Here is a 25,268-nt window from a genome sequence, read left to right on the forward strand (position 1 = left end):
CTTGGTTTCTCTATTGCTCCTAAGTAGGGCTCCCTCTTTCCCCTCTCTCCCAGCACTCACAGGGAGACTGTATTGGCAAACACATATTGCTTTATTTAGTGTTTCTCTGGATTGCAGAAGTGTCAGCAGTGGGCTGAGAACCCCAAAGGGCACAGAGGGGGCTGGGCACACCCAAGGCCCTCTGGGATAGAGAGAAGCAGCAGAAAGAGGTGATGCCCCTGCAGCTCCTCCAAGGCTAGCCCCATAATCCCAGGTCACAGAGGTGTCCAGGCCAATAAAGACCCTACCATCCTTAAATTGGGTCCAGAGTGTGTGTGTGTGTGTGTGTGTGTGTGTGTGTGAGAGAGAGAGAGAGAGAGAGAGAGAGAGAGAGAGAGAGAGAGAGAGAGAGAGAGAGGAGGTTGTCATCCTAAGGCATAGACCCAGGCAGCAGACCCCCTCCCACCTGGTGGCTCCCAAGGGTGATTGCTGGTCAGGGAGCCAGGTGCACAGTTAAGACATGACTCTCACTTTAGGGGCTTCCCTGATCCTGGGAAAGGCAGTGAGGTGTGCTGAGGATAGGGCTTCATTTTAGGATTTGCCCCAACCTGCTAGTAGGCAAGCCTTCCTTTTGTGGCTTGCCTGTCTTCAGCTCTGTGATTCCAGGCGTCTGGACTAGACGATTTCTCTGAAGTTTTCCAAACTCTGAAGACTTTTTCCCACTCCAGATGCCCTCAGACTGAGGTGGAAATATTAAAACCTTATTTTTTTTAACGCTGGGAATTGAACCCAGGGTCTCACACATGCTTAGCACCAGTGCTACCGCTGGGCTACACCCCCAGCCCCTAAAAGGGCATTCTTAAGGCAGGAGGATGGGGTAGGCGAAGGTGGTCTTAGCCTCCAGGTGGAGGTCAGAGTGGGCCACAGAAGGTACAGGTGGGTGGACAGACAGACAAGGTGCCAAGGGAATAAAGAGAAGAGGCTTGGCCAGAGAAGAGGGCCCCACAGTCCAGCCCACCCAATCTTTTCGCTACACTCCTTGCCCTGTTTGAGTCAGGAAAACACATCCAGTGTGTTGAGGGTAGGAAAATGGCTTTTTTACAAAAATAGTTTCCTATAAAGCATCAAAAACTCTCAGAGAAAACCTCTGTTAAAATTCCCTTCTCTCAGAGATTTGGCATCAGCAGAGGGCTGGCCTGGTCTGCTCAGGCCCCTGCTTTTCTATTGCTCTGGCCCGGCCTGGCCCACTCCTGGGGTAGCTTCCTGGCCCCCATCACCTCAAGAGAAGGTGAGCAAGAGGCAGGAGTCTGCAGGTGGGCTTTGGGGGTGTCTCTAGATCCCTGACTGGAAGCTCAAGTCTTTGGTAACTGGGAAGGGAGGAGGGAGATAAGCAAAGCGTCAGGAGTCGGGGGTCCACTGGTGCCTTCATCACCGTGAATTCAGCCGTGGGGCCACCTATTGGGGAGAAGCCCACTGGTGAGTGGAGGAACTGCAGGTACGTACAGGCTCGGGATAGGCAGCCCTGCAGCAGGCTGGGGAGTTGTGTGGCCTTGCCACTGAAGACTTTTCTATTCCCGCAGCAGTACTGACTGCTCCAGTCAGAGAATTTCCCCCCACAAGCCACCACTCCCTGCGTCTTTCCCACACCTCCCACTGCCATTCTTATTATAGCTCTTTTATGGCCACCATAGGGGCCCACGAAGCCCCTCTCCAGCCTTCATGGGCAGGCAACAGGGGAAAAGGGACAGACACATACTCGAAGGAGGGCTTGACCCTCAGTGGCTCTACCTTAGACCCAGGCCAGCAAGTCCCACTCACCACAGCCAGGTGGCCGTTCTTAGCCTTGGTGATGAGAAGCTCCGAGCCAGATGTGAAGTCAATGATGCCATCCCTGCCTGGACCCCCTGCAAATGTGATGCTGGAAGCAAGGAAGAACACGAGGGCTTGGTCACAGAGATAGATCCCCAGGATGGGCCTTTCCTGGGGTCCCTGAGTCACCCTGACGAGCTTTACCTGCCCTGGTTGATGTTGATATTGTTCACACGATCAGCACTGAGGGCCGTCTTGGTTAGCGTCTCAATCACGTGGTCACTCTGCAGCACCACATCACCCTGGAGAGCGAGGTGCAAAGAATGAGTCAAGTCTTGTTTAGGGCTAGAGGACCCCCTTCCACCTCCCATGTGCTAACGGGGTACCTTCTGCTTATTGTCCTCACGCTGCACGTGAAGCACAAACAGGCTGTCACTGAGGCTACTGACGGAGATTCCTGAGAGTGGAGGGCAGAGGTTAGGGAGCAGTGGTCAGAGCAGGGCTCCTTCCCACCCTGGCAGGCCTCAGCTCTGGCTAACCCGTTAGGTTGGTATAGTCAATCCTCTGTTTGACTTTGGCATCCTCCACGATGACCACAGCACTGGGGGTGAGCAGCAGCTGTCGCGAGCGAGGTTTGTAGCCCTTGCGGTCGTATTTTACCACTGGCACGGCATACTAGAGACACAGAACAGTGTGAGGGGCAGGGCAGGGTGGAGGAGTTCGGGGACAACTTCCTTGCCCACTGCTCTGACCCCTGGGCAGAGAACTGTGAGGGCAAGAGTTGCAACAAGTTCCTACCTGGATGGGCTCAGAGCCCAAGGCCTGCAGCACTCTGGGGCTGATCTCCTCTGTGCCTGCGATCAAGATGGGGAGAAGTAAGTAAGTAAGGTAAGGCCAGGAGACAGGACGGTGCTGGGAGGCTCGAGGGATAAAAGGTGTGTGTGGGGGGCTCACCAAGACGTGTGCTGATGAAGAGTCTGGGGACGCTCTGGGGGTAATTGTCCTTCTTGCCCTTGAAAATCTCACTAGCCACAGCCTTCTGCTGCAGCTGAGAAGACAAAAGAAATACAGTGTCAAAAGGCTGGGACCACCTAGGGGGGCAGACCCAATGGCGCCCTCATCAGCACCCTAGTGTCCTGCCACCAATACTCACTCCCATCAACTCCTCCCTTCCTTACCCACCGTCCCCACCAAACAGGGCAGAGAGCTCCCCAGGACTGTCAAGTTCCAGGCCTGATTAGGGAAACAATTCCCCTAGGCCCTCAAGTCTGAGACTGGGGTCCAGCTTAGAATCGTGCAGGTAGCTTACTGCTATGCCAGGTTATCTGACCTGGGTGGGGCCTTCCTCCTCCAACACCTTGTTGGTAAACACAAGGCACATAGACCACTGACCCTAATCATGAGTGTGCATGAAGCTGGGCCAATGAGGCTCCAGACAGCTCCTATCAACCAAAGCAACCTGGCCCACAACACAGTTCTCTTTGCTTCTCCAAACTCACTGCAGCCTCCAATGAGGCTCTAGCATGGAGCAGGCAACACTCCCTCACTCCAGCTAGTACAGGCTAGCACACCTCCTGCTGTTCCCAGGGCCCCTACAACAACACTCTACAACACTCGCTGCCTGCGCTCCCCCACACCTGCTGCTTCCACTCAGGGCTGATACTCCGGCAGTATTTCCACACCATGTTCTTCATGCACAGCTCCCGCAGCAGCTCTGAGGCCTGTGTGAAGGGTAGAGTCAGACATTTTCCAGCCTGTTTCCATTCCCGCTGAAAACCTCAACAGGGCCCTCAAGCCTGACAGTCCTTTGGAGTATTTTTTTCTCTGGGAAACTCAATTTCATGGCCCAGATCGACTTTCTCACCCTGCGGAACCCTCCCCTGGCCACCTCTCCAGAGACATGGTAAGAAAACTCCCCCTGCTAAGTGCTCAGTATGGAGGCCCACAGACCTCTCTCAGGGCAGGTGGGGGTGTGGGCCAAGAAGTGTCCAGAACATTCCGGGGTAGTTGCTTCCTCAGGTTAAGCAAAAATGATGTGCGCACGTGGTCCAGGAAGAAGGCATTCTCAGGGCAACGGGGTGCATGGCGTAAGATGAAGCCACGGATGAGTCTGGAGGGCAGGCCAGACACAGCTAGGGTGAGAAACCTGATAACCGATCCCCATATTCACCTTGATCTGTGGTCCCCCTTCATGGCATCCCAGCACTCACCGACGGATAGTCTGGGCTGCCCACTTCCTCTTGGCTGCCTTTCTCCGGCCCAGTGTGCCACGCCACCATGACTGGATACAGATGGCTGTGGATATCACATATGGCTGACTTCTGTCTTCTCACTATGGTGGCCCATCCATCCCTCCAAAAGACCCCTGGGACCCCAAACCTGATCGCTTCACCCGGAGGAATTTCTGCCGCCAATGAAAGCCCCTCCAGGCCGCCTGGATCTGGGTGGCTGTGGTTGTTGAAGAAAATTAATAAGAGTTCAGAACCCCTAGGTAAGGGCCTGGCATGGTCAGGGGCATGAATGAAGAACGGCTGAACAAGGGAGGGACCGTGAGAGGCAAGATAACGAAAGACAGCAGGGGAGTGTGGGGATGGGTTTGGACTGGGGAGGCTGGCGGTCTTCACAGGGGTGGGGAAGGAGGAAGATCGCTGAATGGAGATGGGCAGGTTCCCCGGAGAAAAGTCCCAAAGGCTTTTCTATTCCCCAAGACCCCCATGGGATAGCAGGGGCGAATCTCTCACCTAGGCTCTGCCGTCGAACTTCCAGGGAATCCTCTGTGGCAAACAGGGTCTTGGGGAATCGGATGAAGATCTTCGTCCTGGAAGGACAGCAGTGATAAGCCTCTGGATGCCACCTCCTCCATCCCTCAGGCACCAGGCCCAGGCCCCACTCACCTGCCCATTTTGTACTCTTCTGGCTTATAGCCAAGGTGTCTGACTAGCACCGCCACCCCATCCTGGGGCTGTCCTGCCCACGTGGGCCACGTCTCTGGGCACAGTGACTTGTACCTGGAGAAGGGACGAGCAGGAACACACTCAGGCAAAGGCAAGCCAGGGTCTGCTCTGGAGGCCCCCTCCGCTGTGCTGGGTATCTACAGGTTCTCCCACACACTGGTACATGGTACATGTGCCTGAGGGCCCCCACTGTAAAGATGGGGACTGAAGTATTCCCATCTGCCTAAGGCAGAGATGGGATTCGTATCTTGGTTGGCTCAGGTCCTGTCCTCTGAATAACTACAAAACCATAGTATCTTCTCTGAGCTCTCGTTCCCAGTCTCTGGTGGCAGCCTGTCAATGTGCTCCTCCTGTGCCCCTCACCAGAGGCTTCAGGAGGGTGGGGTTGTGTGTGTGCCTTCTGTCTTCTCTTCCAAGACTAACATTAGGCCCACAGCATAAAATGGTTCCTGGCCAGGGTCCCACAGCAGCTGAGGACCTCTGAACCCTCATATTTAACTAGAGCTATGAATGCCCCTCTTTCCTTGCAGGTTCCAGAACCTCATCCTCCCACCTCACCCATTCACGGTGGGCTGACCCCACCCACCTCTGTAGGAAAGCCTCATATTTGCGACGATAGGCAAAGCCAGCTCTACGCACGCGCAGATTCTCCATAAGTCCCAGGTACTTCACCTGGTGTCGGATAAGCACCTCATCAAAGCGACCTGCGAGATAGACAATGCAGATGGTCTCAGGCTTTCGCTGAAAGGTAGTATCACCGTCCAAGAGGCACAGCTCAATCACTGCTCATGGGGCCAGAGAACCTACCAGGCTGTTTGGCATCATTTGGCTTGATGCAGCGGATATAGGCAGGCTCCTTAGACTTCAGGATCTCCACTAGCTGCAGGAGGCTCGTCTTGAACTGCGTGGCAACCTGGTGAGCCAAGGGGGTATAGAATGTTGGCTGGGGCTGGGGTGAGGCCACCCAGGCCTGCGCATACTGCCCCCTTCCTCACAATAGCAAGGGCCCAGACTTTACCACACTTCCTTTTAGTCAGTCAGAGACCTCAGCTAAGAAACCCAGCTCTCCTACTCCAGACTCTTGTAATGCCACACCCTACCTCCTCTTTTTTTTTCTTTCCTTTTCTTTCTTCCTAATGCTGAAGAACAAAGTAAGGGCCTTATGCTCATTGGGACAGAATCAAACCAGGGAGACATCCTCCCCCATCCCCTTATTTTTGAGACGATTATCAGTCTGAGGTAAAGTGCACTGGGGAAGATCTGGAAATGACCCTAAAGTGAGCCTGTGAGTGTCAGGAGGAGACAGCAAGAGAGAAAGGCAGCCCAGGCAGATGGATGGCTGAGCAAAGGCTTGACACACAGGAAGCTACAATCCTTGCAAGGAAGGCAGAGGCAGTATATCAAAGAGTTACACTGGAGAGACTAGATTTTATCTTTAAGGAAACTGAAAGCCAGTGAGGAATTTGGAGCAAGGGAGTGGCAAAGAGATCTGTATGTTAGATTATTTCTACAGCATTTACGAGGAAGATGGATTGGTAGGGGCTGGTGGGAAGCCAGGAAACTAGGGAAGAGGTTGACTGGCTCAAAGGATCGATAACAGGGACTGGCCTGGAACAGTGGTTATAGGGCCAAGAAGCGGGAGCTGAGAAGTATTCAGACAACAGAAATCAGCATCACCCAGCTTGAAAAGTCCCTGGCCCGAGGGACTGGGTGGAGAATGACCCCTGTCCCAAGTCAGGAACAGAAGAGGAAGGGGGTTGGACACGAAGGGGTCCACTTGGGACATCAGTGGATACAGAAACCGGAGGCACACTACAGAGGATGGGTAGGGGAGGGTGTGTAGGTGTCCTGAGTAGGGAGATACTGGAATATTACATTAACTGTATAAATATGTGTTACATTTGTTTATCTTGCAGAATATTACTTTAACTATGTAAAGGTGTGTTACATTTGTTTATGCTGCATTTGCTTAATGATATAAAGATGTGTTGCTCTGTCTGCCAAAGGCACCTGATTGGTCGAATAAAAAGCTGAATGGCCAACAGCTAGGCAAAAGAGGAATAGGTGGGGCTGGTGGGCAGAGAGAATAAGTAGGAGGACTCTAAGCTCAAGGAGAGAAGAGAGAATGAGGGAGAAAGACAGGGGGATGCCTGGGGCCTGCCAGCCAGGCAGTACCAGCCAGTGAAGACGTGGAGGAAGCAGTGAAAGCAGGACATAAGAACAAAAACAGTCCAGAGAGAGAACACAGACGGGGAGCAACAGGTTAAATTAAGTTATAAGAGCTAACAAGAAACAAGCCTAAGAGTTAAGACCGAGCATTAAGTCTCTGTGTCATGATTTGGTAGCCCAAAAAAAAAAGCCTAATACACTGGCTGGAAGAGAACGAGGCTCAGGCAGAAGATGGGGAGGAAGAAGAGGAGGCTCAGGCAGAAGATGGGAAGGACAGAGTCAGAACAGCAGAGTCAAGGCCTGGGGAGGCACCACAGTGTCTCTGTGAGCCAGCTGGAAGCACTCTGGTCTTCTCTCCCTCCTGACCTGGAGCTGTGATGCCCTCTTCTGACTCAGCCCAATCATTGCATGTCTGCCCTCAGCTGGCTGAAAGTCCCCTGCATCTGGCCCCACTGATCACATATCTGCCTTTTCCAGCCTCTTCATGACTAAACTGTTCTTTTCAACTGCCTAGCTTTCCCTTGGCCTCTGGGTGCACGTGTTGACCTTTTGCTGCCTAAAGCGCCCTCAGACGGGTTCACTTGACAAGCACCTACTCATTCTCTCACCTCAAAAGCTGCCTTTGAGCCGGGCGATGGTGGCGCACGCCTTTAATCCCAGCACTCGGGAGGCAGAGGCAGGCAGATCTCTGTGAGTTCGAGACCAGCCTGGTCTACAAGAGCTAGTTCCAGGACAGGCTCCAAAACCACAGAGAAACCCTGTCTCGAAAAAAAAAAAAAAAAGAAAAGAAAAGAAAAGCTGCCTTTGCCTTGGAGCTTTCCAGAATCCTACCTCTCCAACCCCTCAGGCAGTTTGCTCCCTCTTTCTGGTGTCCAAAGTGCCCATGCACCTGATTGTGAGAGCATCTTTTTGCTTCTGATATCTCAGAGAGGAGAGATGTCTGCTGACTAGGCAGATACACATAAATGCCCATGTAGGCTGGGGTACCCTGGGTACCCATACAGAGAGTCTACATACAAAGGTGGACACATAGGCATGCACTTAGAAACAAGACACAGAAGGACTAGAGGTGGCCCAGTGGGCAATGACACTTCCTGGCAAGTCTGACATCCCGAGTTTGATCCCGGAGATTCATGTGGTAGAAAGAATCTTCAGCCCTCCACTCACACCATGGCACATGTACACACACACACACACTCACACATACACACACAAGTAAATAAACGTAATAAAAATGGGGGGACAGAACTAGGCAAAGACAGTCCTGAGAGCAGCCTCTTGTAGACACCTATGCGTGCGCACACTGGTGCTAAACACGCTCACAGTTGCAGTGCCAGGGAGGCTCTGGTCTGGGCTCGGGCACACACACACCACCCTGGTGTCACAGCCTCCGCACCGTCTCTGGCCGCTTCTTGTCACTGAGCTCATTCCTGTCAAAGCACTGGCACATGATGGGGTTCTTTGAGCTGCACATGATCTGCAGGGCAGAAGAAGTTGGAGTTGAGCACAAAGCCAGGGACACACACAGAGCTAAGGGTACCCAACCCACCTCGGCCTGCCAGTCTGCCTCACCTCCTTCAGATTCCGGAAGAGAAGGTCGTTGTTTTTATCCAGAAACCCTGAAAGGGGAGAACAGATGAGAGGTGAGGGAGTGTCCCCTCTTTGCCCCACGGGACCCAGCATCAGGATCCTCACCGGTCACACTGTAGGTCACCTCTCCAGCATAGTGAAGAAGGCGGAACTCCCCTCGGCCTAGGGATTTCCTGGTCTTCTGGTCAGCGAGCTTGTGCCTAAGGGTGACAAGAACAGGAAACTACAGAATTCTGACCTGGGGCTTGCCCCTGCCTGTTGAAGAAGCTTTATGAGCCATCCAGGAAGGAGCCAGCAGGCCCTGGGCTGTCCCACAGACTGCACACCATGCACAGACTGTGCAGGCCTGAGGCCTGCTGCAGCGTTCACAGACACTCAGAATAGACAAACTTGCCTAGAGGACAGCCTAGCTCCAGGAGCGAGGAGCAGGAATTTGGGCTTAAGCCTGACAATCAGTCCAGGCATAGGGCTATTTTCATTGCCTCTAGCCACTGCCCAGCTGTTTAGAGGGTGGTAAAGCTGTTCTCTCCATTTTCAGAATGGAATCTGTCCCATGAGATTATTTAAATCTTAAACATGCTTGTACCACCTAGTCCGTGTTTTACTTTTAAGAACTATTCTGAGAAAAAAAAAAAAAAAGAACTATTCTGAGCACCTATCCAGAGATACGGTCGCCTTGCTCTCACATCGGAAACCTGGAGGGTGGGCTGCTAGGTAGCTCACTGATGGGACGGGACGCTTGCCTAGCATGTGTGAAGCCCTAGGCCCCATCTTCAACACCACACAAAAACAAAAAACAAAACAGTGGTGTGGTGGTGGCACATGCTTCCAAAGCAGGGGTAAGGGAATGTCTGTGAGTATGGGGCCAGCCTGGTCTACACAGTGAGTTCCAGGATGGCCAGGGCTACACAGAGAAACCAAACGGGGTGTAGTGGTGCATGCTTTTATCCTTTCACTCTAGAGGCAGAGTAGGCCAGTCTTTGTGAGCTTGAGGTCAGCCTGGCAGCCTGGTTTACAAAGTGAGTTCCAGGACAGTCAGGGCTGTTATATACAGAAACCCTGTCTCAAAAAACTACCAAAAAAACCAAAACAACAACAACAAAAAAAACCAAATCGACCAACCAACCCCGCTCCCGCCCCCCCCCCCCCCAAAAAACATGAAAAGGCTGTCACTAGGGCCTTCAAGGCAGGGTGAGAGCTGCACAGTCCCCATGGATTATAGCCCTCGAAGGACATATTTTGAAGAAATTTTTCCACTGGATACAGGAAAAACCTTAGAACATAACATTATCCCGAGCCTCATACACAGTAAGTCCTTGACTTTGGAAAAAAATGTATAGGAAAAGGCAGGAAGGAAATGCCTGGAATTGTTAACAGTGATGACCTCTGGGTAACAGGGTCACAAGCAGTTTTGCACACATTCCAACTCTCTCTAATGAGCAGTATTATTTTCTTTTTTTAAAAAATATTTATTTATTATTATGTATACAATATTCTGTCTGTGTGTATGCCTGAAGGCCAGAAGAGGGCACCAGGCCTCACTACAGATGGTTGTGAGCCACCATGTGGTTGCTGGGAATTGAACTCCGAACCCTTGGAGGAGCAGGCAGTGCTCTTAACCACTGAGCCATCTCTCCAGCCCCGCAGCATTATTTTCATAATCAAGTGAATTTTATTGTTTGGTATGATGGCCATGCCTGTAACCCTAGCACTCAGGAGGCAGAGGAAGATAAGATCAGGAGTTCAAAGCCATCCTTTGCCACACAGTGAGTTCCAGGCCAGACTGGGCAACATGAGGTCCTGTCTCAAAAAAAAAAAAAAAAAATCAAAGCCAGACAGCTGCAAACACCAAAAATCCCAGCACTAGAGAGGCAGAAGCAGGCAGACCTCTGAGTTTGAGGCCAGCCTGGTCTACAAAGTTAGTTCCAGGACAGCCAGGGCTACACAGAGAAATCTTGTTTCAAAAAACAAAAGAGAGGTCTGAAGAGACAGCGTACTGGTTAAGAGCACTGGCTGCCCTTCAAAAGGTCCTGAGTTCAACTCCCAGTATCACACGGTGGCTCACAACCATCTGTAATGAGATCTGGTGCCCTCTTCTGGCATGCAGACATATGTGCAGGCAGAACACTATACATAATAAATAAATAAATCTTAAAAACAGAGAGAGAGAAAGGCTAACCAATACCAGATACGGTGGTGAAAGCCTTTAAATCCAACACTCCAAAGGCAGAAGCAGGCGGATCTCTAAATTCCAGGGCACTCAGGGTACTATGACATTTGGTCTTAAAACAAACAATAAGCTGCCCCACCAAAAAATCCCTCCAAATGTTTTGCCTGCTTCCTTCCTTCTTTCCTTAAGTTTTTCAAGACAGGGTTTCCCTTTGTAGTCTTGTCAGTCCTGGAGCTCACTCTGTAGACCAGGCTGGCCTCGAACTCACAGAGATCCATCTGCCTCTGCCTTGAGAGTACTGAGATTAAAGGCATGTACTATCACTTCTGGGCCCTTTCTTTCTCTTTAGAGATAGGAGCTCATATTGTAGCGCAAGTTTGCTTCAAACCTGAAGGCATCCCTCTCCCTCCACTTTTTGAGTGCATGAACCATCAAGAATAACCAGAAACAATTTTTTTTCATGTACTGTTTGGTTTTTTTTTTGAGCACGGTCTCTCTAGCGGTCTGTCCTAGAACCAGGCTGGCCTGGAACTCACAGCAGTCCGCTTGCCTCTGCTCCAGAGTGCTGGATTAAAGCCGTGTGTTTCATGCTTGGCTTCTTGTACTGTTAAGCAAACAATACTTATGGTGTTTGAGTCCAAAAGCCCTGGGACATTCATTCCAAGATCTACAACCTAAATAGATAACCTTGACCAAATGAGTGAATTTTTCTGAGTTTTGGTAAGATAGAACACAAGCATTATCCTTACGGGGTGTTATAGGCTCAGAGATGAGTGTGCCCGGTTGTGTGCTGAACTTCCCCACTTTAGAGAGTCCTTCTGTTTTTTGTTTTGTTTGTAAATAGGATCTCATGTAGTCTTGAATTTGCTATGTAGCCGAGATGGCTTTGAACTACTAATTTTAATGCCTCCACCTCCTAAGTGTAGGAGATTCCTTATATAGGAAGCAATTTACAAATAAGGAAGCTTAAAAAAAAACACAATTTAGCAAGTTTCATTCTCAAAAATGATTCAAAGAGGAAGGTCTAACAGTGGCTTTTGGTAACTGTCCCATCATCACTTTCTCTGGTGACTAACTTGTGGCTAGTGGTTTATTTTGTTTTAGGTGCTGGGGATCCGAAAGGAGTCCCGTGCATGCTGGGCAAGCCCTCTATCACTGAGCTATGCCTTCAGTTTCATGGCTGGTGTTGGCACTTTGCAGGGACCCCAGCCCTTTCACAGGTTCTGTCGAATGTGAGCCCCTTGCCCCAGCAGCCCACTCACGTCAGGAAGTGGGGGTGGTGCTTGATAGTGTCCTCCAGCTTCTCCAGGAAGGTCAGGTCTGTGGCCTCCCCAGGACGCAGACACTCTTCATCCTGCAGGGCAGGGCACAAGGTGATAAACATAGAGGACACCATACAAGAAGCCATAGGCACAGGAGAAAGGGACAGAGCTTAGGGAGCCCTGATAGAGCCGGCAGACTGGGCCAGAGCCTCACCTTACCCAGCCCAGCCCCACACACTGCCCCAGCGGACACACTGGGGAAAGAAAGGGGGGAAGGCTTCCCTGTTGCCTCCCAACATGAGGCTAGAAGAGCAGACGATGTACCAAGATGGAGATGATGCCCTTGAACTTCTCCTCCACCAGGTCACAGATGATCTTGTTGTTGAAATACTGGACAGGTTCCCACTGCACAGAGAGAGGGGGACAGCAATTAGAGGGCTCCACACTCTCTCCTGGGAGCTCCAGGGCCTGGCTTCCCATGACATGCAGGGTGTGCCAGGAGAGCACGTACCGCAATGCCCTCTGCTTCGTATTCCTCCTGCTCAGACTTGAGAGTCAACTCAATGAAGAGCTGCTGCAGCTTCTCGTTGCAGTAGTTGATGCAGAACTGCTCAAAGCTGAGGGACGGTGGAAGAACCCACAGCAGTGCCAGGAACACAAAGCCCGGGGACAGGGAAAGGACAGGATCAGGCACAAGCAGCAGGGCTGAGAGATGCAAAGCAGGACCATGGCTGGGAATGAGAGGCAGGGGACAAAGGAGGGGGCAGAACACAAACATTAGCAGACAGACCAGCAGGGGTTAAAAGTGAAGGACTGACCTGTTGTGCTGAAATACTTCAAAGCCGTAAATGTCCAGGAGACCAAGAACTGTGGTGCTTCTCCAGCTGGGGCTCTCAGCATCCTAGGGCCAGCCAGTCAGCAGAGAGCATGGGTCTCCAGAGTCTGCCCCGGCTCCCAGCCACAGGCCTCTCTGACCACTCTCCCTGCCTTCCTCGGAAGCAGCATGGGTTTGAGTACTCACCTTAGAGGCCAGTGACCTGTTGATCTTTGTGACCAGCCAGGTGAAAGTGCGACTGTACACGGCCTTGGCAAGAGCATCCCTTGCATATGCGGCCTGCTCAAGGTTCAGTGGGCTCAGGAGCTGACACAGAGGATAAAACAGGAGATGAATGCCAGACACCCTTCTGTCCCACAGAAGGGATCAGACTCAGGCATCAGACAAGGACGTTCTCACCACCCCGCCTTCCTAGTGCCATTAAACCAGAGTGGTAGTACTATTTAGGACACCATAGGGAAACTGTTACAGGGGCCTCATTCGTGGAGGTGGGAGTCTCTAGGCCTGCATCATGTCCCTCCGGCCCTACTGAAGACCCTGAGTAGACAGCAGGGAAGAACAAAAGGACAAGGCTCCCCAGGACTGCCCACATCTCCTGTTTCTGCAGCCAAGCCGAGTCTTACCTCTTCCCCCTTGGCGATGATCTTTCTGTGAGTCAGGGCTTCCCTCAGCGTTGTGCCTTCTACACCGAGCAGCTGCCAAGGGTGGAGTGGGCAAGATGAGGGGCTGGTCCTCTCATCTCAGTTCTCCCTTTCCTTGCCCTCTGACCACCACTCACCCTAGTCAGATACTTGAGCTGGTTCTCAGTAGTAACCTGGGCATTACTGTCCTCATCAGCAGCAAAGTGGATGTTGCCCAAATGTAGGACGCTGGCCACGATGCTTAGCAAGTCCTGAGGTGGCAGCAGGGGCATGTGGTGGTTATGAGGTCAGGGAGGTCAGGGCAGCCCATAAGAGCAAATAGGAGATGGTCAGATACATCAGGGGATGGTTGGGAAAGCACTCAGGAGGAGAAGGGAACCTGAAGTAGAAATGGGCTCCAAAAGAAATGGGTGAATTTGGGGTGGGGGGAGGAGGGTCCAGAGAAGAGCCCTAACCTCCACTTCATCCTCAGTGAAGTCAATGACTGACAGTGCCTTCCTGACGACCTTCCAGTCACTCTTATCATTGATGGAGGAGACTTTGGCACACTGGCCCTGGAGAGAGAGCATAGCTGACTGCCAGCACTGGCACTGTGCCCCCTGGGTGGCGCCAACCCTGCCTGCCAACCACTCACCTTCACCAGGTACAAGTAGCTCTGGGGGTTCCGTTCCAAGCCCAGGCGACGAAGAGTCTCCTCCTCACCCCCCTCCAGTAGCTGGTAGAAGATGTGGAAGTTCCGTTCTCCATGATTCTGGTGTACCACTCGTGACTTTTCCAGGAGGTAACTGAGGATGTGGCCTCCCACAGGGGCTCCCTGTGGGAAAGGTGGGGAACAGGGATGGTCAGCTAGAACCCCTCTTCCTCTTTCTCTCCCGTAGTAGACCTGGGCTCTCATTCTAGCTCTGCTACTAGATCAGTGGGCTCAGGCACCCACCCTGGCCTCAGTTTCTTCACTTAGGAAAAAGAGACATAGCTCAGTGGCTAAATGACATCTGTTCTTACCTCTGCGAGTATACACACATGCACACACACACAATTTAGAGAGAGAGAGAGAGACTCAACTCTATCTACTTCCGAGGCATACTTGTATGCCTGCCAGGCACTGCAAATTTAACAGGCCTGACAGTGCATTCCAGCCTTTTCCTCTCCCACACCAACTCCTGCTTGTGCCCTCCCATCTCGATCAGCGGCAGCTCCATCCTGCAAGTTCTTCTAGAGGGTAGGTTGCGGTCCTCCCAGAAACCCTTTTTTCACCTACTTCTTATATCTAAACAAACAGCCGATCCTGCTGCTTTAACCTTGAAAACACCTAGAATCCAACCTCTGCTCTTCACCTGTGACTACCACCACGACCTGAGACGCCATCATCTGTCACCTACATTATTACATCAGCCTCCAAACCGGTTTCCCGGCTTGGCTGGGTTCCTCTATCATCCACTCCCAACAAAGGCAAGAATGACCTTTTCAGTAGGAAAGTTGCATCATGACAGGCTACTATTCAAAACCCTCTGATAATTTCTTTTCACTTAGCTGAAAAAAATATTCTCACAGCGCTTTCTCTGAGCAAAGTTCTCTATGTAGTCTGTGTTCTTAATATGATTTAAAGTCCTTGGTTTAATTGCCACATTAAGGACGGGGAAAAAAATCTGCAAAGATCCAAAAGGCCCTGGTTCCCCGCTCCTGCTTCTTGGTACCATGCTTCCTCCTCCAGTTTCTGGCTTCACCATAATCTCTAAACACCCTAAAAACTCTACCTCTGCAAGGCCTTGGCCCTCACATCGACCTGGCCTCCCTCTCCAAGGCATCTGCTATGCCTGCTCTCCACTGCCACCAAGCATTACTGAAATGCCACCTCTAAGTGAGGCCTTCCCTGTCTGCTTCAGAACTGCAGGCTCAGATGTGCCGAGCACCCCTGCAATCTCAGCGCCTCAGGAAGATGAAGCAGCACAACCGGAAGCTTCAGAGCAGTCTGGATGACAATGAGACTATCTCAGGACCCGAGAGATGGCTCAGTGCTCAAGGGCACAGCTGCTCTTCCAGAAGACCTGAGTTCAATTCCCAGACCCCACATGGCAGCTCACAACTGTAACTCCAGTTCCAGGGGACCTGACACCCTCACGCAGACATACCAGAAGGCAAAACACCAATGCACATAAAATAAAAATAAAAAAATAATAAAAAACCCCACAACTTGAGACTATCTCACTAAAAAAAAAATTGCAGCAGCTACCACCTTTATCTTATTTTATTTCCTGCTACGGCCTAGATTATTCTGTTTCTGTTTATCACCCATCACTCCAGGAGACAAGACTGATTTCACTGCTCTAACAGCAGCACCTGGGAGAGTGCCTGGCACACAGTAAACACTCAACAAATACCAAACCGACTGAATGGCAAGCCCAACCACTCCTAATGCTTCACTCCACCCACAGGTACCTTGAAGTCAAACTGCACATCCATGTACTTCCCGAACCGGCTGGAGTTATCGTTGCGGAGAGTCTTGGCATTTCCAAAGGCCTGGGAGTGGATGGGAATGTGAGAGAAGCCTGGCATTTTCTTCTTCTCCTCCCCTTTCCTGAGATGCTGCCGTCCAGTCCCCTCACCTCCAGCACAGGGTTGCTCTGCAGCAGCCGGTCCCGCACTGCACCACCCCGCTCAGGGGCCGGGCACGTCTCTGCATAGAACTGTAGCAATCTCTTGGTGGCCTCTGTCTTGCCTGCCCCACTCTCTCCGGAAATCATCACTGCCTGGTCCCGCCGCTCAGTTCGCAGCGCCCGGTACACAGTGTCAGCAACTGCAAACCTGGGGCAGAGGTTTGTCAGGGAGTTCACAGGGTGGGAAACCCTTACAGGGTAGACCTCCCCAGCTGAGGATGGGGGCTGGGTTCACTATCACATGGAAGTCTGATCGGGTCACTCCAGGTGGGGTGCTAGCCAGGTGGAACACTTTAGCATAATTAAAGGAATACATCATAAGTGGGGACTGAGGTTGGGAGCTGAGGGTCCTGGAGGACGGAATCTAGAGACTCGTTCGTTTAATGAGAACGGAGGTAACTCTGGAGTGAGCAATCATGGGATTCCTCACAGTTGTGAACAGTGAGTCACCCGAGGCAGGGGTCAGGAATCATTTCCAAGTGGGGGCAGGGTGGGGTCATCTTGCATGACGATGGGGGAGGTCATTCCTGGAAAGGTAGGGGAGCCACTTACAGATGAGGTGGCACTTCATAGAAACTGACACCACGGTAGCGTTCCATATGCTGACGGCTGTAGATCTGTAGGTCTCGGTAGGGGTTGACAGAAACCAGGACAGGGCCAATGTAGGTCTGGGGGACAGAGAAGGGTCAGCAGCTTTTCCCGAAGGCTCCTGGTGTCTCCTTCACCCTAGGTCTGTTCCCCCAGCGCCACCCACGGTTCTCACATAAATGAGGTTCTCCCGGAATCGTCGCCGCAGGTTCTCAATGAAGGAGGCCTCACTGGTAAAGTTCTCCAGGAGAACAAAGTCCTGCACCCCCACGCGGTCCCGGGCTGTCAAGGCGTTCTCCATGGTCACCCGCACCCCGTCACTGCCTAGGGCCTGTGGAAAAGCATCCACAAGGCAAGGTCAGAGTCTGCAGGTTAAAGCAAGGCCACGTCTCCTACCCCACCTGCAGGATGTGGCAGGCAGAGGCACCTGGACACAGGCTACAGAACATGTTTGGGACATATGTTTGGGTCACATGGGCCATGAACAAAGCCTACAGGCGCACCAGGGACCCAGCAGTCACAGAACAAGTGCATGGAATTCAGAGAGGAGTAGTATTGTGTGGAGAAAGGTGGGTCAGGAGAAGGAACTCCAAGGAACTGCAGAAAGAAGGCTGTGTTGACCTTGGACAAATCTCCTTTCTCAGGACTGTTTCCTCCTTGGGAAGAGGAATGAGCTAGTTCAGGTGACCTCAGATCCCTCAGCTGAGTGTTACAGGTGTTTTGGAGAACAAATGGTCTGGAGTGAATTCTGCAGACAGGGACGGGCCATTTCTCTTGCTCCCACCGACCCAAAATCCCCCAGGGGCAGAGTTGTTTAGGTGTCAAGCACCTCCCAGGAGAGGGTTTCTCCATGGGCCACCACCCCAGCTGGACTTGACACCCACCCTGGAAGTGGGTGGCCTGCCCTCCTTCAGCTGGAGCCACTCCCTCCACTCCAGCTGCTATGCTCCCCACACAATTCCTCCGTGGTTGAGAAGCCTCAGGAGGTTGGGGGTTCTACCAGGGGAAAACCCAGCTGCCACCCAAGGGTGGGGCAGGTACAGGCTTGGCTAGCCCCTTGTGCCCTGTCCGAGGCTGAGGTTTTCCTTTAAAGAGAGTCTGCGGGTTCTAGAAAGTGCTAAGAGTCAAGGAAGGGGAAGGTATTGGGAGCGGCTGTAATCCCAGAGAGGTCACTAAGTCTCTCCTGACCCTAGTTGCCCAGGAGCTCTCTGTTCCTTGGTCACCCCTAAGAGTCTGGGGCCTGCTTCCCTCACACCTGCCCACCCATCCCAAAGCTGTTGCCCAACACGGCCGCAGCCACCGCCCCCTTGTCCTTGGGTGAGGGGTCTCTGCCGTCAGCAGGGGCGACCCGCAAGGCTCTGGGTCCTAGCGTTCTGCAGCCTTCTCCGCCTCGGCCTCCTGCCCTAGCAACTTTCAGGGACGTTTTCCACCGAAATTCCTGGGCCGCGCCTGCTTCCTAGCCAGTCCAGGAGACGCTGCGGGCCACCGAGCGACACCTAGGACCCCCCACCCCGCCCGCGCCCTTGCTCACCGACGCCCGGTAGCGCATCCTGCCCGACCTGGCTCCCCGCTCCGCTGCCCGCGCTCTTGGTCGGGGAGCTCGGTCACGGCGTCAGCGAGGGAGGGGCCGGCCCGCCCCCCGCACCGCCCCCCGCAGGCCCCGCGGCTTCAGGGGCTTGGACCCCGGGGTCTCTCTGCGGCCGGTCAGGCCTGGGCTGGGTGGGAGGGGGCCACGGGACCTAAGAGGGGGCGCGCGAGGGGCGGGGCCTCCTGCGTGCCGCGGGCTCCGCCTGAGTCAGGTTTTCCAGGAGGAACGTCGTTAGTTCCAGGGTGGGGCCCGGAACCCGCTCGGCCGCCGCGTCTACACGGCCCCGGAACTCACTTCCGGGCTCGTGTCTACAACACGGGCCGGACACCCCGCGCGAGACCAGGACTGAAGCCCGTGGGTCACCGAGGAAGCAGGATTTCCCTCCCCACCCCCAACCTCGAGTCCCGGGAAAGTTAAAAATAGAACGAAATGTCCAAATACGGCCGGCGCGCCTGGACAGGCGGAGCCTCTGTGCGGGGCACTGTCCACCCCCGTACACACTCCGGGAGGACCAGTTCCATTCTTTAAATCCCTAGGAAAAAATTGTTTGGGACAGGGTACCACTACGTAGCCCAAGCTGGCCTGGAACTCCAGATCCTCCTGCCTAAGACTCCTGAGTGCTGAGATTACAAACCTGTGCCAGGATGCCCAGGGAGAAAATCTCTCGAAAAGTCTCTTCCTCAGCAAAGAACACAAGCCCTAGGGCCAGGGATGGCAACAGAGTGTGTGTGCCCTTTCTGCGCAACATGAACCCTATAGAAGCCTGAGTTTCTGGGTGCGCAGCCTCCTTCTGATTTTCCTGCATTTGCAGTCAATACCCTTATGCTCCATCCTAAGCATCTTTCTTCGGTCTCATCTCTCTTCCTTTCTGGTCCCTCTAGATCTCCCATTCTCTCTACCCAGGCCATCAGCTGTCTCTCCAGTCTGGCTTCCAGCTGACTCTCTGAAGGCACCAGACCCTTTTAGACCAGAGGGGTGTGTGTGTGATGTGGGGTGGACTCTGGCTCAGTTTGCCACCACTTGTAGCATATTGATGTCTAAGGTAAGGCAAAAAGAAAAAGATTCCCGTAACTTCTTAGGAGACAGACTGTTCATCTTTAAAACGAGGCTAATATCTGCCAGAAGAATTGCTGGGTGGCCTGAAATGAAGCACCAAGGCACCGCCCAAGTCCCCAACAACACCACCCTCTTCCTCTTTTTCCCAGCCACGCTCATTCTAATACACACGCTTTGGGTGTGAGTTCACTCTTCTTGTCTAGTGGAGAAAGCCACCCCCCCCCCCCCCCGCGCGCCTCTATCTGTGACTTGCAAAGGGTTCTCAGGTGCCTTATCTGTTTCTCGCCCGCTGTTAACCTGAAGAATATACCGCGGATACTGACTTGTTCTAGAGAGGCGAGGCGGAGTAAGAACCCCAAAGCACCAAAGCGCCCCACTCCTTGGACAGGGACTCCCTAGGGAGGTGAGCTTGCGACAGGTGCTGGCTGCAGCCTCGAGGGGAAAGATGGTTCATTACTTCGTGAACAACAGCTCAGCCTGAGCCGCAACCCGGGGGTGGGGGAGGCGTGAGGCGCCAGCTGGGAAATGGGGCCTTTTGGAGAGGGCCAGGGGAATGGGTGCCGCAGGTGGAAGATGGGTGAAAGACCCAGGGCAGGGAGAGCGCCCTCTACGATGCCCCGGATTTAAAAGCATGAAGATACGACTTTCAGCCCACCCTAGAGCATCCGAAGATTGAGGGCGGGAGAGCTTGGAGCTGGGCTCGTTCCCCTCCCCCTGCGGCGGCCTCAAGGAGCTCCCGCTCTGGCCAGTAAAGTCTGGGTGGGAGGGACGGACTGGGGGCGGGGCTTCGAGGCCGCAGTGCCCGCCCCGCCCCGCCCCGCCGCGTCAAGCGGCTGGAATGAGGGGAATCCGCGCGCGGAGGGGTCCGGCGGGCTTCACCCGTCCCGAGCGGCGCAGTCGCATTCCTGGGATGCCCGCTGGCGCCCCCGCAGCCACCGCCCCGCATCGGAAGGAGGGCGCGTCGCCGCCGCCCTGTGGGCCTTAGGCCAGCCACAGTCCGGGCAACCTCTCCTGGCCTGCTCCACCTCTCTGGACAGAAGCGTGAGTCCAGAGAGGGGAAGTGAAGTGGAGGTGGAGAACCGAGGGTGTGAGGGACACCGCCACGCCAGGCGCTTCCTGCGTTCTGAGCTTATGTCACTCCCGTCAGTGCGCGGCGCCACACCATGAGTTCTGTGTTGTTCTATTTTAGAAGGGGGAACTGAGACTAGGTAGGTGAGACGCCTTGTTCAAGATTTCTATACATCTAAGAGGGATGGGTCTGGTACCTAATACTACCTCCCTGACCCCTAATACTTCCCTGATCCCTCCCAACAGTTAACAGGACTGACAGTTTTCCTCAGTGACCTAGGGCAGGGGCCTCTGTCAGGTGACAACTGATGTGTGTGCTTTAGGTGTGACAACTGAGGAACAGGCGAAGGTCGTTGGGTCGCACAGTGCGACCCTGGGCTTAAGACTGACTGTAGGCTGGAGTACACCTTAAGCCAGTGAGTGACCCAAGACTTATTTCCTAAAAAGCACCTCTGGGTCTCCTCCCACCTGGGCAGATGTGTACTGGGAACTGCAGGGACTAGGACTGACATTCTGGGTCATTCAGTGGGCCCTTCCCTAGTGTTACCAAGCCTGACCTCTGGTAGAGTGAAGGGCTGTGGGCAGCCCCAAATGCTCCTCCAACCTCCAGGGCTACACTGATTTCCACCGAGGCAAACATGGCCTCACCGAGCAGGGAAAACAAAACCACTCAGTGCTGGGCACAAAGCAGACACTCTTACTTGTTTCATGGCGCTGCCCCATCAGGGACTGTTGGAGGCTTCAGGGAACTGTGAGCAGCAGGGATGGGGAGGGTTTTACTCACAGGGTCTGATACTCTAGCTCCAGAACCATGGATCTTTTGGTCTGCCGGAGACCTTTACCTGTGAGTCCAGCAATAATGAACAAAACTCCTTGCCCCTGACAGAGTTTTCATGTTCACTGTCCTAGGTCCTGACAGCCGGTAATCATGCGCCTGCATCCCAGGCCCGTCCTCTTCTCTCCATCCCTTCCACCAGCCGCCACCTCCTAAGAACCTCACTCCTGCCTCCATCCTGCTCCTCTTCTGGACCAACATGAACAGCCCCTAACTGTTCTCCCTGTCTTCCTCCCAACAATCAAAGTTCCGGTATCGGCCTGTGGCACTTACAAATGCAAATCTGACAGTTTTGCATTTGTAACTAACATCTCAAGTTAACGAGGGAGGGAGGTTTATACCGCAGAGCTCCCCACGTGCAAAGCCTGCCTTCACACTCACAACTTCCTGTCAAGCCCTTGCGAATGGACTCGGTTTACTCCACCGCTCCTGTATGAATCCAAGACTGCACAGGTAGTCAGTCCCCTTCAACCCCTTCTTTCTCCACACTTCCCCCACTGGTACAACCACCACACACAGGAGGTGCTGCTTGTACCAGTGCTGCCAACCACCAACCACATGGAACTTCATGCATCTGTGGCTTTGCACCTGCAGCTCACTCGGCCTCCCCACCTCACAGTCATCCCTGAAGAATCAGCTCAGACATCACCTTCTCCACAACACCTTCCTAATTTCCCCTAACACACAGCCTCCTCCTCACCAAATCAAGTACTAAACGTCCGTTTCCTTGTTAGACTCTGCCGGGAGACGGCTCCGGTCTTAGGCAAGCACTCAGCTAGGCTTTCGCTGGAGATTCAATAACCCCTCCCCCCCCCCCCAATAGTGGGCGCCTGCATGAATGAATGAATCTCAGAGGCCAGGAGTGTGAGCAAGAGGCTGGCGCATGCCGGAACAGAATAAAACAGTGGGCCAGCCATTCATTCTCCTATTCATCTCTGAGCCCCGCACCCGCCTCATTTCCAGAAACGGCTCGCAGGGATCACGGGCACGCCTGGACTCCCCCGGCGAAGGACGGGAAGGGGCGGGGCTCGGCCAGTTTCTCCGGAACCCAGAGCAGGGGCAGGGAGGGCTGCGGGAGTGGCCCGGAGGGAGCACCGGGTGCCTGGATCCCGCGCCCCCTCTTTACCCGCGTGTGTACCCAAGAAACTGAACCCCAGTGCCTCTAGGTCCAGTTGGGCTGTGCGAATCTTGTCTTAGCAATACCGGGCCAGAGACATCACGGCCACAGCTCTGGTCGCTGAAGGCGCCCAGCCGCCTGCCCCTTCCTCTAGCCAGCTGGCCAACGGAGGCCACCCGGGACCCTGCGGCCGCGTCCCCTCCCGCGCGTACCCACCGACTCGGCTCTTCGTTTGTTCGGGCGGGGGCTGGGCTGGACAGTGTGGCCGCCTCGGGAGTCCGCGGCTCCGGTACGCTCTCCCCGCCCAGGGCCCGCTAGGGGCCGGGCCGCCGCCTATCGTCATTCCCCCCGCAAGGCCCAGACTCAGGCGCGCGCGCGCCCCTGGGCCCCGCCCCGTGTTGGTGGCCCTCTCCAGGGCCCAGGCGAGCACCCGCCAAGGCTTGGTGCTGTACTTCTCTACCAACCCGCAGGACAGACAAGACGCAGCAGTTACACTCGTTCGCGCACACACACTCCTCCGGTAGAAGACCAGACTCATGGTGTAGTGCTCGATGGGCGAGAACACTAGATGCGGTTTCTCCGTCCCGAGACAAACTAGACCTTCATTCCACTGCCTTGCGTGCTAGGCCAGTCCTTCCCCATTTCTAATTTTCTCTTTGTCTTCACCCACCTTCTCGTTCCATGCTGCTTAAGTTGAGCAGTTCCAGTTCTGCGTGCCAGGCGGGGAAGGGGAAGACATTATTTGTACTATGTGCCCGCAACTTTTATATGTACTCGTCTTTTGGCATAAGAGCACTGTCCTCTTGTTATCTATGTTTAGTTTCCAGCTAAGCACATTTAAGTTCAGGGAGCTGGCGGAGGAATTAAAATCAAAACCTCCGTTTAAAAAAAAATTCCTTCTAGTAGCCCACAATCCCTTACCCCTTCTTTCCACTTACTCCGTGTCCTAATAGTGTCTGCCCCCATCAAAGTTCAGAACAGGTCCTCACTGCTCATCCCTTTCCAGATGAATGTACTGGAGGCCGCCCAGTCCAGAAGAGACACCACCACCATTCCTCCCAGACCACAGTATCACCCCAGCTTACAAGTTTGCATGGCCTGTGGGGGTGAACCACACGGATGATCTCCCCTGTTGGTATCAGTTCTACTTGGAGTGCCATTCCGCTGTGTGGAGAGCCAGCCTGCAGAAGGCAAAAACTGTCCAGCGTCCACTGGCTCTGGCGACTCAACTGGCTTACGCTGGGACAGCCAGTTGATTCTGCTTCAACTCCAGCCCCAGGGGATGTGACTGGTCCAGCTTCTCAGGACACAGCTGGAGCAGTCCAGGTCTGATTGGGAGGTCTCTTGGCTAGAGGGTTGGGGCAGGAAGAGGAGGGGCTGAAGGATGGAGGAAATGCCTGTTGTCTCAGGTAACCAGAGGAGCTGATGCATCCACCCATGAGACCCTGGGTTCCAGGTCAAAGGTTAGGAGACAACCCCCCACTCCCTTCCCAACAGCTCCTTGGCAGGGCCTCTCAAGCTGCCCTCTCTCAGAACAGCTAGAGCGCCAACTAACCATTCCTCTAAGCAGAGGACACGCGCGTCTTTCCACAAGCCAAGAGGATCCGTTACGTGGCATTGCCCCTCTCTCTTGAGGTCCCTGCAACTTGGCTGCTTGTGAAGGTAACTTTTTTTTCTTTTTTTAAAGTTTGAATGTTGTCTAGGCTAGTCTAGAACTCCTGCTTCATCTGAGTGTTGGGAGGACGGGCATCTGCCGACCATTTGACTATACCTTTTTGTTTTCCAGACAGAGTTTCTCTGTGTTGTTTAGGCTGTCCTGGAACTCATTCTGTAGACCAGACTGGCCTTGAAATCAGAGCTCCACCTGCCTCTGCCTCTCCAGTGCTGGGATTTAAGGTGTGTGCCACCACTTGACTACACCTTGTTTTAGAGGCCAGGGCTGGCCATGCTGGGCAGTTGTTAGGAATAGCAAGAGGCCTCTGCCCTACCCACCACTGGAGCCTCAAGGTGGGTTCCTGAGTCCCTTGGGTGAATACTCCCACTGTTTATTTTCAACTGCACCCCCCCACACACAAACACATACACAGTGTTCCTGTTTTTCTGTCTTCATTGTTGCTAAATCATAGCTGACATTTTCCTGGCCTGGGACTGAGCTCTGGGTCTCCAGCCATTCCTTATAGGAAATGAGAATGGGGAAGTCAGGGGGAAACAGACTTTTCCACAAGGAGAGGCTGGCATGGGAGGGGCAGAGGACCCCTGGGACTGTGCTGACACTGATGACCGGGCACCTTCCCTTTTCTCCCTCAGCTTCCCCCCGCCCAGGAAAGACCTATAAAGCTTCCTTCCTCTGGGAAGGACATCTATCCAGGGCAGGCTCATCCCAGTGGCCACACAATTGCTCTTATCAGTCTCGGAGCCAGGCACAGAGACCCAGCACACACCAGGTCTCACATGTTTCCTGTTTCCACCCACCGGGTCAGGGGTGGGCCCAGAACAGCCATATCCTGCCTGGGGCCTGAGAGGGAGCAATCCCCTTCCTTTTTCCGCCTCTCAATCACAGCTGAACTCACCCTTCTCAGTTCAGGAGGGACCCTGCACCGGGACATCAGGGCAGGATTTCTAGTATAGGAAGGGTAGAGGTGAGTCTGTGGAGAAGTATTGGGACTCCTAGTCCCCAGAGCCAGCCCCAGGGCTCCATGAGTCAGAATAGCCATGCTGCTAGTGTCTGAGGAGTTCGAGGTTTCAGCAATGGTTCTCTCACTGACTTGTCAATAGTATATCATTTCTATTTTTCTAGACAACTCAGACTCCTGTGGTGAGGTAGGGTAGGAAGGATCACAGGTGCAGGTCCAGTCTCTAGGCCCATTCCTATACTCTGGTCCTCTCCCCCATCAAAGGAGTCACATACAAGTGTAAAAGCCACATTTATAATTATCCCTCAATGTAACAACTC

General features: G+C 53.6%; 1 protein-coding gene across 4 annotated transcripts; it reads right to left on the reverse strand.

Annotated features, from left to right (window-relative positions):
- Positions 1 to 72: 72 nt before the first annotated feature.
- On the reverse strand, positions 73 to 23,629 carry Myo1c (myosin IC). Of its 4 annotated transcripts, none has more exons than XM_075991632.1 (32): positions 23,401 to 23,629; positions 16,827 to 16,982; positions 16,616 to 16,731; positions 16,013 to 16,211; positions 15,846 to 15,926; positions 14,044 to 14,223; positions 13,865 to 13,963; positions 13,547 to 13,660; positions 13,392 to 13,463; positions 12,955 to 13,074; positions 12,752 to 12,834; positions 12,445 to 12,550; positions 12,258 to 12,338; positions 11,934 to 12,025; positions 8,607 to 8,701; positions 8,484 to 8,530; positions 8,308 to 8,388; positions 5,550 to 5,655; positions 5,329 to 5,446; positions 4,683 to 4,796; positions 4,530 to 4,606; positions 4,168 to 4,236; positions 3,999 to 4,083; positions 3,739 to 3,898; positions 3,426 to 3,509; positions 2,743 to 2,836; positions 2,587 to 2,642; positions 2,328 to 2,463; positions 2,175 to 2,245; positions 1,993 to 2,090; positions 1,798 to 1,897; positions 73 to 1,434 (listed from the first exon to the last, which is right to left on the reverse strand). In XM_075991632.1, exons 1-32 carry the CDS (start codon positions 23,473 to 23,475, stop codon positions 1,408 to 1,410), a joined length of 3,192 nt encoding a protein of 1,063 aa, XP_075847747.1. In that variant the 5' UTR covers positions 23,476 to 23,629; the 3' UTR covers positions 73 to 1,407. The 4 variants fall into 4 exon arrangements, with proteins under 4 accessions (XP_075847747.1, XP_075847749.1, XP_075847750.1 ...); XM_075991634.1 differs by lacking the exon at positions 23,401 to 23,629 and adding an exon at positions 22,532 to 22,688; XM_075991635.1 differs by lacking the exon at positions 23,401 to 23,629 and adding an exon at positions 22,528 to 22,647.
- Between the last annotated feature and the right edge of the window lie 1,639 nt (positions 23,630 to 25,268).

Source organism: Microtus pennsylvanicus, chromosome 11, assembly GCF_037038515.1.
Source record: "Microtus pennsylvanicus isolate mMicPen1 chromosome 11, mMicPen1.hap1, whole genome shotgun sequence".
NCBI lineage: Eukaryota > Metazoa > Chordata > Mammalia > Rodentia > Cricetidae > Microtus > Microtus pennsylvanicus.